At 46.7% G+C, this 16,069-nt stretch overlaps 1 protein-coding gene across 2 annotated transcripts in view; it reads right to left on the bottom strand.

The window, feature by feature from the left end:
• FAM219A (family with sequence similarity 219 member A) overlaps window positions 1-16,069 on the bottom strand; it is a 72,875-nt gene continuing 56,806 nt past the window's right edge. The window contains exons 3-6 of one of the 2 annotated variants that reach the window (XM_083155456.1): window positions 13,045-13,147; window positions 11,192-11,272; window positions 10,947-11,001; window positions 1-4,706 (exon numbers count right to left, since the gene is read on the bottom strand). In XM_083155456.1, coding sequence (XP_083011582.1) covers window positions 4,551-4,706; window positions 10,947-11,001; window positions 11,192-11,272; window positions 13,045-13,147 — 395 coding nt within the window. In that variant the 3' untranslated portion in view covers window positions 1-4,550. Of the gene's footprint in view, window positions 4,710-10,946; window positions 11,002-11,191; window positions 11,273-13,044; window positions 13,148-16,069 lie in introns of both variants that reach the window. The other variant, XM_083155455.1, reaches the window with a different exon arrangement.

Here is a 16,069-nt window from a genome sequence, read left to right as displayed (position 1 = left end):
TTTTTCGTACATATGCTTTAATATTGTCATGTTACACTACACACACCAGTAACATTAATAAATACTGCGATGGAAATGTTATAAAATAATATTATACATGTTTACATATGATAACAGAAGATCACACGTCCTGCTGTCAAATAAATAGTACATACAAAAATAAAGCAATAAAAAGGACATTTAATTTACCCTATCTTGTGCCACAGGTCATGTAATGCAATCAGCAAATGTGTCGTTCCGCGGGGGGCGTGCGGGGTCACCCCCACACCCCCGGGGAAAGGCGTCCAGTGTTCCGGATACGTGAGCATTGTATACAGCGATATGAGAGTTATCTCAGGGGCGGTCGGAGGGTTAGTAAATAGCAAAGTCACCTGTCGTATACTGGCCGGCCAAAATATTTACATCTGCGTTCATGGCGGCACAACCGGGCCCCGCAGCGGGAGAAGCCATATACGGGCAGTGCTATCCCGGTTGCGGCCGGTGATACATTTGCTATGGCGTTACACGCTGGAGAATAAGACACACTTTGCGATTGGCTGGCCCCCAGTTGTGACACCCCCATCTCCCCCATTATACAGTGACATACAATATACAGCTCTGTATATACTGAGCTAAGTAATATCCCAGCTGAGTCGGTACAATCACAATAAGTAATATTATATTTATACAAGGGCTACTCTGAGGCTGGATAACTATACAGAGATAGTAATAGGTCAGTGTGAGGAGAATGGACAGATGCAGGACCACCACTGACCTGTAGGGGTGCTGTAACCACCTGGAAGTGACCAGGTAAGGGCGTGGTGTAGGTGTCACCTTTGTGTATGTGTTCTACAGAGCAGAATGGGAAACGGCTTCTACAGCGTTTGGTCCGCCAGCCGTGCTGGGACTTGTAGTTTCACAGCAGGTGGCTGCTTCCCAATCCCACAGCCAACTCTCATCCTGGGCCTAATATAGAGGGGCTACGCTCATTGGGTCGACAGGGTTGGAAGGTTGACAATGGCAAGGTCGACATGAGTTTTTCACTTTTTATTTTAGCCGACATGTGCCGACAGGTGGTATTTCAGGCCCTACCACCCACTCGGGCAAGGAGGGAGAATAGAATAGCGTGCCGAGGGCATCGGTACACTTTGACATTGTCCATGTCGACATTCAAGACAAAAAAAAAAAACATGAAAAATAAATAAATCCACCTCTTTACCTCTCAACCCTGTTGATCTAAAATTGCTCATCCTAACGACCCGTACGGATATGTGCGCAGCAGCCGCGTGTGTACACATGGAAATGTCCGCCGCTGTCTAGGTGCAACCACTGGACGCACATTGGCCAAACATCGCCCGCTGGGTAACCCCACCATGGGCATGCACCGGAGTCATGGTGGCACGTGCGCATCTCTGAATACAGCTCCTGTAAGGTCTGGGATCAGTACAATACAGACGCAATAACTCTGGGGACGGCTTGTGCTTGACGCTAGCAACGTGTTGTGGTAATGCATCATTTGTACATGTGCCGCACTGTGCGGAGACACAGCGTACACGGCACTATGCTCAGCGTGATCACATCGCTGACACTTGTTGTTGACCCTCCGCTGCTCACACTATGGCGCACTTATCGTATGACATCATGCATGCAGGCGATATTACAGTATGCACCGGTCAGCTGCAGCGCCTGTGGGTGTGTCAAGCATCATACCAGCTGATAGGTGAATATGCGTCACCACCGCAATGTTTGGATCAGATCCTCGGCTGCACTACTTTTACACCAGCATGGGAACGTACTACGGTTGGTTTATAAATTTCACATAACTCTCATTAGTTTCCCTGCAATGTGCAAGATCCAGCTAAGGGGCGGGGCAAGGAACAGGGTGCTGGGGCAAGGAACAGGGTACAAGTGCTGGGGAGATAGATGGGTATGGGAGCTGGGGCAAGGAATGGGGCACGAGAGCTGGGGCGGAGGAAAGGAACGGGATACCTGAGCTGGAGTGGGGGGCAAGGAATGGGGCATGAGTGCTGGGGTGGGAGCAAGGAACAGGACATCCGAGGTGGGGGTGGGGGTCTCTGTGGACAGTGTGCTCCAGGTTCTGGCACAGTGTATCAGTGACTGTGCCGTATCCGCGGTCTCTATCTGATGTGATCAGGTACAGGCCTGGAGCTGGAGATGCCGATTACTGCTCCAGTAGCCTCAAACATTGACTGATAAATAGACGGAGCCTCTGTCTATGGGAATTCCCATCCTGAGATTAACACTACACCGTGTACAGCCCATATACAGTATATATAGAGGAATATAGAGAACATCCATCTCCAGCGTAATGTAAGACCCCAGTCACTGGTACAACCTGCAGCTGTTCTAGTGGAAGGTGAACTTCATGTGAAATATGGCAGCGGGCAGCGAGAACCTAGAACAATAATCGATACTTATGTAATATCTGGGCTCCCGTTTTTCTTATGAGACCGCGTCCGCTCGCCACACTTCGGGCACAGTGGCTCGCTGCGCTCGCCACACTATATAAAATCATCTCCATGCGTAGTTGGATAGTAGGGGTATGAAAAAATGGGGTGCATTTAACATGGGAGCCAGATAAGTACCCAATAATCTGCCTAGGGTTAGCGTTCTGCTGTTTCTGGCCCTCTACATACATACTGTAGCCTGTATTATATGTAATATATACTGGAACCTTCTAACGTGTAACCTGATAGTTATTAATATCCATACCAGAGGCTTCACCGCTAACTAAAACCAGACATATATATATATCTATTCCACAATCATCGCTGGGTATATATAGTTGTATCCCCTGTGTATGAAAGCTCCCGTTAGCAGCTATATACTCCATAGGGACGAGTACTTATGTGGTCAGTAACTCATGGTGTATAGAACTCCATCAGCCACATTATAATCAGCTATTTATCAATAAATATTTCAGTCCAGGAACAGCCGCTCTCTGACCCCATGTACTTACCATCGTCTTGAGGCTCTCAGGGTGGATTTAGCATCCTGTGAGACCGCCAAGGGACTAATCCCCCGTCAGACCCCCTGCCGTAAGACAAGGCTCAGAAGAATAGTTTGGGTAAATGTACTACAGGCACCCCCTAGTGGCAGCGCTAGGCTGGGACATGTAGTACAAGGGAGCTGTCCTCCTTCTTTAGTGCTGTACCGTCCCCCTTGTGTACAGACCAGTGGACAGTAAACCTAACAAACGCTGACTACAGAGGAGCAGCGCAGGCGGCACATCGGACCACCGTGCAGCGCAGGCGGCACACCGGCCCACCAAGCAGCGCAGGGGGCCCACCGAGCAGCGCAGGGGACACACCGGCCCACCGAGCGGCGCAGGCGGCACACCGGCCCAACGAGCGGCGCAGGCGGCCCACCGAGGGGCGCAGGCAGCACGTCGGCCCACCGAGCATCGCAGAGGGCCCACCGAGCAGCGCAGGCGGCACACGGCCCACCGAGCAGCGCAGGCAGCACAACAGCCCACCGAGCGGCGCAGGCGGCACACCGAGCGGCGCAGGCTTCTCTAATAAGCTGCAGGGTTTCTGCCAAGCCGATACGACTCTATGAGGGTGGAGTGGGCGCAACAAGAAGACCACTGGAAACAAGGTGAGAGTTGGGAGCTTATCGGTTGGAGCAATTTATAGCTAATGAGTTTTAAATAGCTAAAACTCACAGTATACTGCATGAGGGTCATGGTGACGCGTGGAGCAGCGGAGGGGGTCGGCTGATGCGTGGACCAGCGGAGGGTGTAGCTGCCATTTTCCCCTCAGACACATTCATCAGGTAGACTATTGGAGGGTCTATGAAATATGGGGATTATACGTGGAGACAGAAGAAACCAAACAGTGGATTGTGGGGAGGGGACTGGTGGATAGACCACGTATTCCCCAGCGCTGACCACAGACACACTCCACGTGATACCGGCCTGAGCATCACTTCCGACATTACAGCACCGGCAGCACTGAGCGGGCTATGGGACAGTTTGTGGAAGGTGACAATGACAGGACTACAGCTGAGGTCTCTGCACTAGAGTGGACGGAGAACATGACAACAGTACATGCGTGGTGCAGTGTGGCAGAGCCTGGGCTCAGCACTCTTACACAGAACAGAACATGACGGGTGACATACACACAGATCCTCTTCCTCCTCTAATGCTACATGATATTGCTAAACACGTGTTCCTCTTCTGGCACATGGAGGGAAGCCCAGACATGTCATGATGCACCTACGCTGACACGTGACCCTTCCCGTGTACAGGAAACGCCGTCATATCCTCAGACCCAAAGCGTCTCCACCCAACACTACACCGCTCTCCCGGCTAAGCGTATCGGTGTATTCGCCAGCGGTTACTGGAGGTTCCTACGAAGGGTCGGACATTGTGTCCCTCTCAGCGGGTCACTGTTCCGATGGCGTCACAATAGGAATCAGATCAAATAATGGACTTTTTGGTTTCTCCTGGCCCCATGAACACAAATAGGTGCGTGTCCTACCATAGGAGGAAGCAATGGCTGTTAGATTTACAGTTATCGTGGAATACACAAACAGGTGGCCCCTCCTCATTACTGGATATGGCAGGCGGTGGAGGAGGTTGCTTGGCAACACATGCAGGTGGGGTTGACAGATTTTGGGGGAATAAGATCCAGGTCTTCGTCGTCTGGGATCTCGTCTAACCGGTAGCCGTCCTTTAGCAGCTGGATGTTCAGGTCTTGGTTGATCTGCTGTAGGAGACAGGAAATATAGTGAGGGTGACGATAATGAGCACGGAGGGCGTCAGTGGGGTAAATGTGCAGCGCCAGGCTGCCCGTCTGCAGTAATTGCTGCAGCATTGTGTCACGCGCATCTCACGCTGTCATTGGCTGTTCCGGGCACATGACCAAACAGCTGCCAGAGCCAATCATGAGCAGCCAGCAAGCGGTGCGTCACCGGGCACTGTTCTCTGTCCCGGTGATCACAGGAAGGATCGGATAGCTACAACCCCCAATGTGAGGACAGAACAGTGACGACACAAACATAGCCTGCAGTCTACACAAGTCACCGCTAACACCAGCTACATGGAACTAGTGTCGCTGACCCACACCATCCCGAGGAAGCCGTTTGGTGAAACTAGTTGATGATTGTGGTGGTCCCGCCAACGCCGTTTTGTGCATATACGTGCATATAATTTTAAATTTGAATAGTTTTATGAAATTGTAGGTGGAAGAGGAGCGCAGGGTTTATACCCCAATATGTTATCCACACATGTAACTTTGGGTATTGTAGTGTACCCTTACACCCAGCTGCAAAGTTACACCCCAGTTGGTCCATAGTGCAGACTTTTACCCCCCTATCTCCACCATCATGTTATGTGTGCATCACGTATGTTACGTATGTGTTCTGTACATGTGCATACTGTTATGTGTGCGTCCTGTACATGTGCCTCTGGTATGTTACATGTGTGCCCTGTATATGTGCATATTGTATGTTATGTGTTCCCTGTATATGTGTGCGCCCTGTACATGTGCATACTGTATGTTACACGTGTGCCCTGTATATGTGCATACTGTATGTTATGTGTGCGTCATGTACATGTGCATACTGTATGTTACATGTGCATCTGGTTTGTTACATGTGTGCCCTGTATATGTGCATCCTGTATGTTATGTGTGCATCCTGTACATGTGCATACATGTACAGGATGTGCGTCTGGTATGTTACATGTGATTTGTATATATGCATACTGTATTTTACATGTGCATCTGGTATGTTACATATGTGCCCCTAAATGTGCATATTGTATGTTATGTGTGTATACTGTATGTTACGTGTGTATACTGTACGTTATGTGTGCATCCCGTATGTTACATGTGTGCCCTATATGTTACACATGCGTCTGGTATGTTATGTGGGCGACCTGTACATGTGCATACTGTATGTTATATGTGCGTCTGGCATGTTACATATGCACCCTGTATATGTGCATACTGTATGTTACATGCGTGCCTTGTATATGTGCACCCTGTATGTTACATGTGCGTCTGGTATGTTACATATGCACCCTGTATGTTACATGTGCGTCTGGTATGTTACATATGCACCATGTATGTTACATGTGCGTCTGGTATGTTACATGTGTGCCCTGTATATGTGCATACTGCATGTAACATGTGCGTCTGGCATGTTACATATGCGCCCTGTATATGTGCAAACTGTATGTCACACATGCATCTGATATGTGCATACTGTATGTTACATGTGCATACTGTATGTTACATGTGCACCCTTTATATGTGCATACTGTATGTTACATGTGCACCCTTTATATGTGCATACTGTATGTTACATGTGCACCCTGTATATGTGCATACTGTATATTACATGTGCATACTGTATGTTACATGTGCACCCTGTATATGTGCATACTGTATGTTACATATGCACCCTGTATATGTGCATACTGTATGTTACATGTGCACCCTTTATATGTGCATACTGTATGTTACATGTGCACCCTGTATATGTGCATACTGCATGTTACATGTGCACCCTGTATATGTGCATACTGTATGTTACATGTGCACCCTGTATATGTGCATACTGTATGTTACATGTGCATACTGTATGTCACATGTGCACCCTGTATATGTGCATACTGTATATGTGCATACTGTATATGTGCATACTGTATGTTACATGTGCACCCTGTACATGTGCTCACTGTATATGTGCATACTGTAAGTTACATGTGCTCCCTGTATATGTGCATACTGTATGTTACATGTGCACCCTGTACATGTGCTCCCTGTATATGTGCATACTGTAAGTTACATGTGCTCCCTGTATATGTGCATACTGTATGTTACATGTGCCCCCTGTATATGTGCATACTGTATGTTACATGTGCACCCTGTATATGTGCATACTGTATGTTACATGTGCCCCCTGTATATGTGCATACTGTATGTTACATGTGCACCCTGTATATGTGCATACTGTATGTTACATGTGCATACTGTATGTCACATGTGCACCCTGTATATGTGCATACTGTAGATGTGCATACTGTATGTTACATGTGCACCCTGTACATGTGCTCACTGTATATGTGCATACTGTAAGTTACATGTGCTCCCTGTATATGTGCATACTGTATGTTACATGTGCACCCTGTACATGTGCTCCCTGTATATGTGCATACTGTAAGTTACATGTGCTCCCTGTATATGTGCATACTGTATGTTACATATGCACCCTGTATATGTGCATACTGTATGTTACATGTGCTCCCTGTATATGTGCATACTGTATGTTACATGTGCCCCCTGTATATGTGCATACTGTATGTTACATGTGCACCCTGTACATGTGCATACTGTAAGTTACATGTGCTCCCTGTATATGTGCATACTGTATGTTACATGTGCCCCCTGTATATGTGCATACTGTATGTTACATGTGCACCCTGTATATGTGCATACTGTATGTTACATGTGCTCCCTGTATATGTGCATACTGTATGTTACATGTGCCCCCTGTATATGTGCATACTGTATGTTACATGTGCACCCTGTATATGTGCATACTGTATGTTACATATGCACCCTGTATATGTGCATACTGTATGTTACATGTGCACCCTGTATATGTGCATACTGTATGTTACATGTGCCCCCTGTATATGTGCATACTGTATGTTACATGTGCATACTGTATGTTACATGTGCTCCCTGTATATGTGCATACTGTATGTTACATGTGCCCCCTGTATATGTGCATACTGTATGTTACATGTGCACCCTGTATATGTGCATACTGTATGTTACATATGCCCCCTGTATATGTGCATACTGTATGTTACATGTGCACCCTGTATATGTGCATACTGTATGTTACATGTGCCCCCTGTATATGTGCATACTGTATGTTACATGTGCATACTGTATGTTACATGTGCACACTGTATGTTACATGTGCATACTGTATGTTACATGTGCATACTGTATGTTACATGTGCCCCCTGTATATGTGCATACTGTATGTTACATGTGCCCCCTGTATATGTGCATACTGTATGTTACATGTGCCCCCTGTATATGTGCATACTGTATGTTACATGTGCCCCCTGTATATGTGCATACTTTATGTTACATGTGCCCCCTGTATATGTGCATACTGTATGTTACATGTGCCCCCTGTATATGTGCATACTGTATGTTACATGTGCACCCTGTATATGTGCATACTGTATGTTACATGTGCTCCCTGTATATGTGCATACTGTATGTTACATGTGCACCCTGTATATGTGCATACTGTATGTTACATGTGCACCCTGTATATGGGCATACTGTATGTTACATGTGCACCCTGTACATGTGCACACTGTATGTTACATGTGCATACTGTATGTTACATGTGCACCCTGTATATGTGCATACTGTATGTTACATGTGCACCCTGTATATGTGCATACTGTATGTTACATGTGCTCCCTGTATATGTGCATACTGTATGTTACATGTGCCCCCTGTACATGTGCATACTGTATGTTACATGTGCCCCCTGTACATGTGCATACTGTATGTTACATGTGCACCCTGTACATGTGCATACTGTATGTTACATGTGCACCCTGTACATGTGCATACTGTATGTTACATGTGCTCCCTGTATATGTGCATACTGTATGTTACATGTTCTCACTGTATATGTGCATACTGTATGTTACATGTGCTCCCTGTATATGTGCATACTGTATGTTACATGTTCTCCCTGTATATGTGCATACTGTATGTTACATGTGCACCCTGTACATGTGCATACTGTATGTTACATGTGCACCCTGTATATGTGCATACTGTATGTTATATGTGCATACTGTATGTTGCATATGCACCCTGTATATGTGCATACTGTATGTTACATGTGCACCCTGTATATGTGCATACTGTATGTTACATGTGCACCCTGCATATGTGCATACTGTATGTTACATGTGCACCCTGCATATGTGCATACTGTATGTTACATGTGCATACTGTATGTTACATGTGCACACTGTATAGGTGCACACTGTATGTTACATGTGCACCCTGTACATGTGCTCCCTGTATATGTGCATACTGTATGTTACATGTGCATACTGTACATGTGCTCCCTGTACATGTGCATACTGTATGTTACATGTGCACCCTGTACATGTGCATACTGTATGTTACATGTGCTCCCTGTATATGTGCATACTGTATGTTACATGTGCACCCTGTATAGGTGCACACTGTATGTTACATGTGCACCCTGTACATGTGCTCCCTGTATATGTGCATACTGTATGTTACATGTGCACCCTGTACATGTGCATACTGTATGTTACATGTGCACCCTGTACATGTGCATACTGTATGTTACATGTGCCCCCTGTATATGTGCATACTGTATGTTACATGTGCACCCTGTGCATGTGCACACTGTATGTTACATGTGCATACTGTATGTTACATGTGCACCCTGTATATGTGCATACTATATGTTACATGTGCACCCTGTATATGTGCATACTGTATGTTACATGTGCACCCTGTACATGTGCTCCCTGTATATGTGCATACTGTATGTGACATGTGCACCCTGTACATGTGCATACTGTATGTTACATGTGCACCCTGTACATGTGCATACTGTATGTTACATGTGCTCCCTGTATATGTGCATACTGTATGTTACATGTGCATCCTGTACATGTGCTTCCTGTATATGTGCATACTGTATGTTACATGTGCACCCTGTATATGTGCATACTGTATGTTACATGTGCACCCTGTATATGTGCATACTGTATGTTACATGTGCACCCTGTATATGTGCATACTGTATGTTACATATGCACCCTGTATATGTGCATACTGTATGTTACATGTGCACCCTGTATATGTGCATACTGTATGTTACATGTGCACCCTGTATATGTGCATACTGTATGTTACATGTGCACCCTGTATGTTACATGTGCACCCTTTATATGTGCATACTGTATGTTACATGTGCACACTGTATATGTGCATACTGTATGTTACATGTGCACCCTGTAAATGTGCATACTGTATGTTACATGTGCACCCTGTAAATGTGCATACTGTATGTTACATGTGCACACTGTATATGTGCATATTGTATGTTACATGTGCACCCTGTAAATGTGCATACTGTATGTTACATGTGCACCCTGTATATGTGCATACTGTATGTTACATGTGCTCCCTGTATATGAGCATACTGTATGTTACATGTGCACCCTGTATGTTACATGTGCACCCTTTATATGCGCATACTGTATGTTACATGTGCAAACTGTATCTGTGCATACTGTATGTTACATGTGCACCCTGTAAATGTGCATACTGTATGTTACATGTGCATACTGTATGTTACATGTGCAAACTGTATGTTACATGTGCCCCCTGTATATGGGCATACTGTATGTTACATGTGCCCCCTGTATATGGGCATACTGTATGTTACATGTGCTCCCTGTATATGTGCATACTGTATGTTACATGTGCCCCCTGTATATGTGCATACTGTATGTTACATGTGCCCCCTGTATATGTGCATACTGTATGTTACATGTGCCCCCTGTATATGTGCATACTGTATGTTACATGTGCCCCCTGTATATGTGCATACTGTATGTTACATGTGCACCCTGTATATGTGCATACTGTATGTTACATATGCACCCTGTATGTTACATGTGCACCCTTTATATGTGCACCCTGTATATGTGCATACTGTATGTTACATGTGCACCCTGTATATGTGCATACTGTGTTACATGTGCACCCTGTATATGTGCATACTGTATGTTACATGTGCACCCTGTATATGTGCATACTGTATGTTACATGTGCACCCTGTATGTTACATGTGCACCATGTATGTTACATGTGCACCCTGTATGTTACATGCAGTGTGTTGCTCACCTCAGCGGAGGAGTACCCTGAGGACGAATATCTGGACATATCAAAGTCATCATCGCTAGTGGGGGGGAAAGAGAAAGGAAGGAACAATTAGATCATAATATAAGTGACAGACATGAGACCTAGGACATACAATATCTACATTAGACAGATAGATGATAGACAGAGAGATAAAGAGAGAGAGATACAGAGATATGGGATATATAGATAGATACAGACATAGACTTATGGGATATATAGATAATTACCTGTCTGTGTCCAGTGCTACAAGCGGTTTTTCATCCGGGCTTTGGTCCAATGAGGAGTACCCTTTGTTTGGGACGACCAATCTGGTAAGTGAAAAAAATAATATTAATACTTTACAAAAGGTATCAGTGTTACAGAGATTATAGAGGTATGGGTATTATTACCCAGTGCGGTATTATAGTTATTACTCAGTGGAATACAGAGATTATAGAGGTATGGGTATTATTACTCAGTGCGATATTATAGTTATTACTCAGAGGGATACAGATATTATAGAGGTATGGGTATTATTACTCAGTGCGGTATTATAGTTATTACTCAGAGTGATACAGAGATTATAGAGGTATGGGTATTATTACTCAATGCGTTATTATAGTAATTACTCAGAGGGATACAGATATTATAGAGGTATGGGTATTATTACTCAGTGCGGTATTATAGTTATTACTCAGTGGAATACAGAGATTATAGAGGTATGGGTATTATTACTCAGTGCGGTATTATAGTTATTACTCAGAGGGATACAGATATTATAGAGGTATGGGTATTATTACTCAGTGCGGTATTATAGTTATTACTCAGAGGGATACAGAGATTATAGAGGTATGGGTACTATTACTCAGTGCGGTATTATAGTTATTATTCAGTGGGATACAGAGATTATAGAGGTATGGGTATTATTACTCAGTGCAGTATTATAGTTATTACTCAGAGGGATACAGAGATTATAGAGGTATGGGTATTATTACTCAGTGCGGTATTATAGTTATTACTCAGTGGAATACAGAGATTATAGAGGTATGGGTATTATTACTCAGTGCGGTATTATAGTTATTACTCAGAGGGATACAGAGATTATAGAGGTATGGGTATTATTACCCAGTGCAGTATTATAGTAATTACTCAGAGGGATACAGAGATTATAGAGGTATGGGTATTATTACTCAGTGCGGTATTATAGTTATTACTCAGTGGGATACAGAGATTATAGAGGTATGGGTATTATTACTCAGTGCGGTATTATAGCTATTACTCACTGCGGTATTATAGTTATTACTCAGAGGGATACAGAGATTATAGAGGTATGGGTATTATTACTCAGTGCAGTATTATAGTTATTACTCAGTGGGATACAGAGATTATAGAGGTATGGGTATTATTACTCAGTGCGGTATTATAGTTATTACTCAGAGGGATACAGAGATTATAGCGGTATGGGTATTATTACTCAGTGCGGTATTATAGTTATTACTCAGTGGGATATACAGATTATAGAGGTATGGGTATTATTACTCAGTGAGTTATTACTCAGTGGGATACAGAGATTATAGAGGTATGGGTATTATTACTTACTTCCCTCCTGTTGTCTAAGCCCTCTTCTCTTCACATGTCACTCACAGCTCTCCTATACTCAAACACTCAGTGATCATCTTCGTCCACATACTCATATCCATCATTGGCCTCAAGCCTCTAGTTGTATGATGATTGAGTCCTCACTACTTACATTTAAGCTGTAATGTGTACTGATCTATGGCGCTCTTTATTTGTACTATATTTTTGTTATTTATTCAATGTAATGCCAAGTTTTGTCTCCCTGTATTGTTCCTTTGTACGGCGCTGCGAAACACTTGTGGCGCCTTATAAATAAAATTATAATAATAATATTACTCAGTGGGGTCTCAGTCCATATGGAGGTGAGATGAGGTTAGTGGATGGTAGGGCATGAAGTACCGCCTGTCGGCACATGTTGTGTCGACAAAGACACCAAATTCCCCTTCATCCCTGGATACAATGCCTGCTGTATAGACAATGCAATGAAACACGTAAATCCCAGAACCCAGCCATGTACGGTCACCTTGTCCTCGCCATGACGTTGTTCTTCTTCGGCTGCTGATTCACTGGGCTGCCGGCATTTCCGTTCTTCAGGGAACCCTTCCTGGCCATCTCCCGCTGCTTCTCTGTAAGCACAGAGGTCTATGTCAGCAGAGACCCACAGGGGGAGGGGGACAAAGTCAGCAGAGACCCACAGGGGGAGGGGGACAAAGTCAGCAGAGACCCACAGGGGGAGGGGGACAAAGTCAGCAGAGACCCACAGGGGGAGGGGGACAAAGTCAGCAGAGACCCACAGGGGGAGGGGGACAAAGTCAGCAGAGACCCACAAGGGGAGGGGGACAAAGTCAGCAGAGACCCACAGGGGGAGGGGGACAAAGTCAGCAGAGACCCACAGGGGGAGGGGGACAAAGTCAGCAGAGAACCACAGTGGTGTATGTATGATAGGAGGGATCCACAGAACTGGACCATGGACAGTTACCTCTACTGGACAGGACCAAGGACAGTTTCATCTACAGGACAGGACCATGGACAGTTACCTCTACAGGACAGGACCAATGACAGTTAGTTATCCCTACATTACCATGGACCATAGACCAATCACCAGCAGATATTAGGTGCAGCTGTTTTCAGCCCAGCGATTTTCCCCCATCATCATTGTCAATAATCGCCCGGTGTGTATTGTACTCTAGGGTTACTGCAGGAGCATGGTGGTCCCCATGATGGCTGGTCACTGCGTGACCTACAGGAAGCAGCGACGCACGGCATGACCTACGATTAGCAGAGACGCAAGACCTACGAGGCAGCGAGGCACCGCGTGACCTATGGAAGCAGCGAGTCACCGCGTGACCTACGGGAAGCAGCAAGGCCCCCCGTGACCTACAGCAAGCAGAGCGCAAGGCGTGACCTACGGGAAGCAGCGAGCCACCGCGTGACCTACGGGAAGCAGCGAGGCACCGCGTGACCTACGGGAAGAAGCGAGGCACCGCGTGACCTACGGGAAGCAGCGAGGCACCCCGTGACCTACGGGAAGCAGCGAGGCACCCCGTGACCTACGATTAGCAGCGACGCAAGACCTACAAAGCAGCGAGGCACCGCGTGACCTATGGGAAGCAGCGAGGCACCGCGTGACCTATGGGAAGCAGCGAGGCACCGCGTGACCTACGGGAAGCAGCGAGTCACCTTGTGTTCTAAAGGAAGCAGTGAGGTACCGTGTGATCTACGGGAAGCAGCGAGGCACTGTGTGATCTACAGGAAGCAGCGAGGCACTGTGTGATCTACAGGAAGCAGCGAGCCACTGTGTGACCTACAGGAAGCAACGAGGTACCGTGTGACCTACAGGAAGCAGCGAGGCACTGTGTGATCTACAGAAAGCAGCGAGGCACTGTGTGACCTACAGGAAGCAGCGAGGCACTGTGTGACCTACAGGAAGCAGCGAGGCACTGTGTGATCTACAGGAAGCAGCGAGGCACTGTGTGATCTACAGGAAGCAGCGAGGCACTGTGTGACCTACAGGAAGCAGCGAGGCACTGTGTGACCTACAGGAAGCAGGAACGCATGGCGTGACCTACAAGAACAGCGAGGCACCATATGACCTACAGGAATTCAGCACACGGGGACACCAGTGTCCTCCTCTGCAGCTAATGACTCTGGGGGCCTGAAGCTATAAATAGTTACCTCTACAGGACTGGGCCATGGACAGCTACCTCTACAGGACTGGGCCATGGACAGCTACCTCTACAGGACTGGGCCATGGACAGCTACCTCTACAGGACTGGGCCATGGACAGCTACCTCTACAGGACTGGGCCATGGACAGCTACATCTACAGGACTGGGCCATGGACAGCTACATCTACAGGACTGGGCCATGGACAGCTACCTCTACAAGACTGGACCATGGACAGCTACCTCTACAGGACTGGACCATGGACAGTTAGTTATCCCTACATTACCATGGACAGTTTTCTCCACAGGACAGGACCATAGACAGTAACAGTTATCTCTACAGGACCATGGACAGTTATCTCCACAGGACTGGGCCATGGACAGCTACCTCTACAGGACTGGGCCATGGACAGCTACCTCTACAGGACTGGGCCATGGACAGCTACCTCTACAGGACTGGGCCATGGACAGCTACCTCTACAGGACTGGGCCATGGACAGCTACCTCTACAGGACAGGACCAAGGACAGTTACCTCTACAGGACTGGGCCATGGACAGCTACCTCTACAGGACAGGACCATGGACAGCTACCTCTACAGGACTGGGCCATGGACAGCTACCTCTACAGGACTGGGCCATGGACAGCTACCTCTACAGGACAGGACAAAGGACAGTTACCTCTACACGACTGGGCCATGGACAGTTACCTCTACAGGACAGGACCAAGGACAGTTACCTCTACAGGACAGGACCATGGACAGTTACCTCTACAGGACAGGACCAAGGACAGTTACCTCTATAGGACTGGGACATGGACAGTTACCTCTACAGGACAGGACCAAGGACAGTTACCTCTACAGGACAGGACCATGGACAGTTAGTTATCCCTACATTACCATGGACAGTTTTCTCCACAGGACAGGACCATAGACCGTTACAGTTATCTCTACAGGACCATGGACAGCTACCTCTACAGGACAGGACCAAGGACAGCTACCTCTACAGGACTGGGCCATGGACAGCTACCTCTACAGGACTGGGCCATGGACAGCTACCTCTACAGGACTGGGCCATGGACAGCTACCTCTACAGGACTGGGCCATGGACAGCTACCTCTACAGGACTGGGCCATGGACAGCTACCTCTACAGGACTGGGCCATGGACAGCTACCTCTACAGGACTGGGCCATGGACAGCTACCTCTACAGGACTGGGCCATGGACAGCTACCTCTACAGGACTGGGCCATGGACAGCTACCTCTACAGGACTGGGCCATGGACAGCTACCTCTACAGGACTGGGCCATGGACAGCTACCTCTACAGGACTGGGCCATGGACAGCTACCTCTACAGGACTGGGCCATGGACAGCTACCTCTACAGGA

The sequence above is a fragment of the Crinia signifera genome, chromosome 1 (genome assembly GCF_055691185.1).
Source record: "Crinia signifera chromosome 1, ASM5569118v1, whole genome shotgun sequence".
In the NCBI taxonomy this organism is placed as follows: domain Eukaryota; kingdom Metazoa; phylum Chordata; class Amphibia; order Anura; family Myobatrachidae; genus Crinia; species Crinia signifera.
Note: the sequence above shows the minus strand (reverse complement) of the source record. Positions and strands in the feature narration are given on the sequence as shown.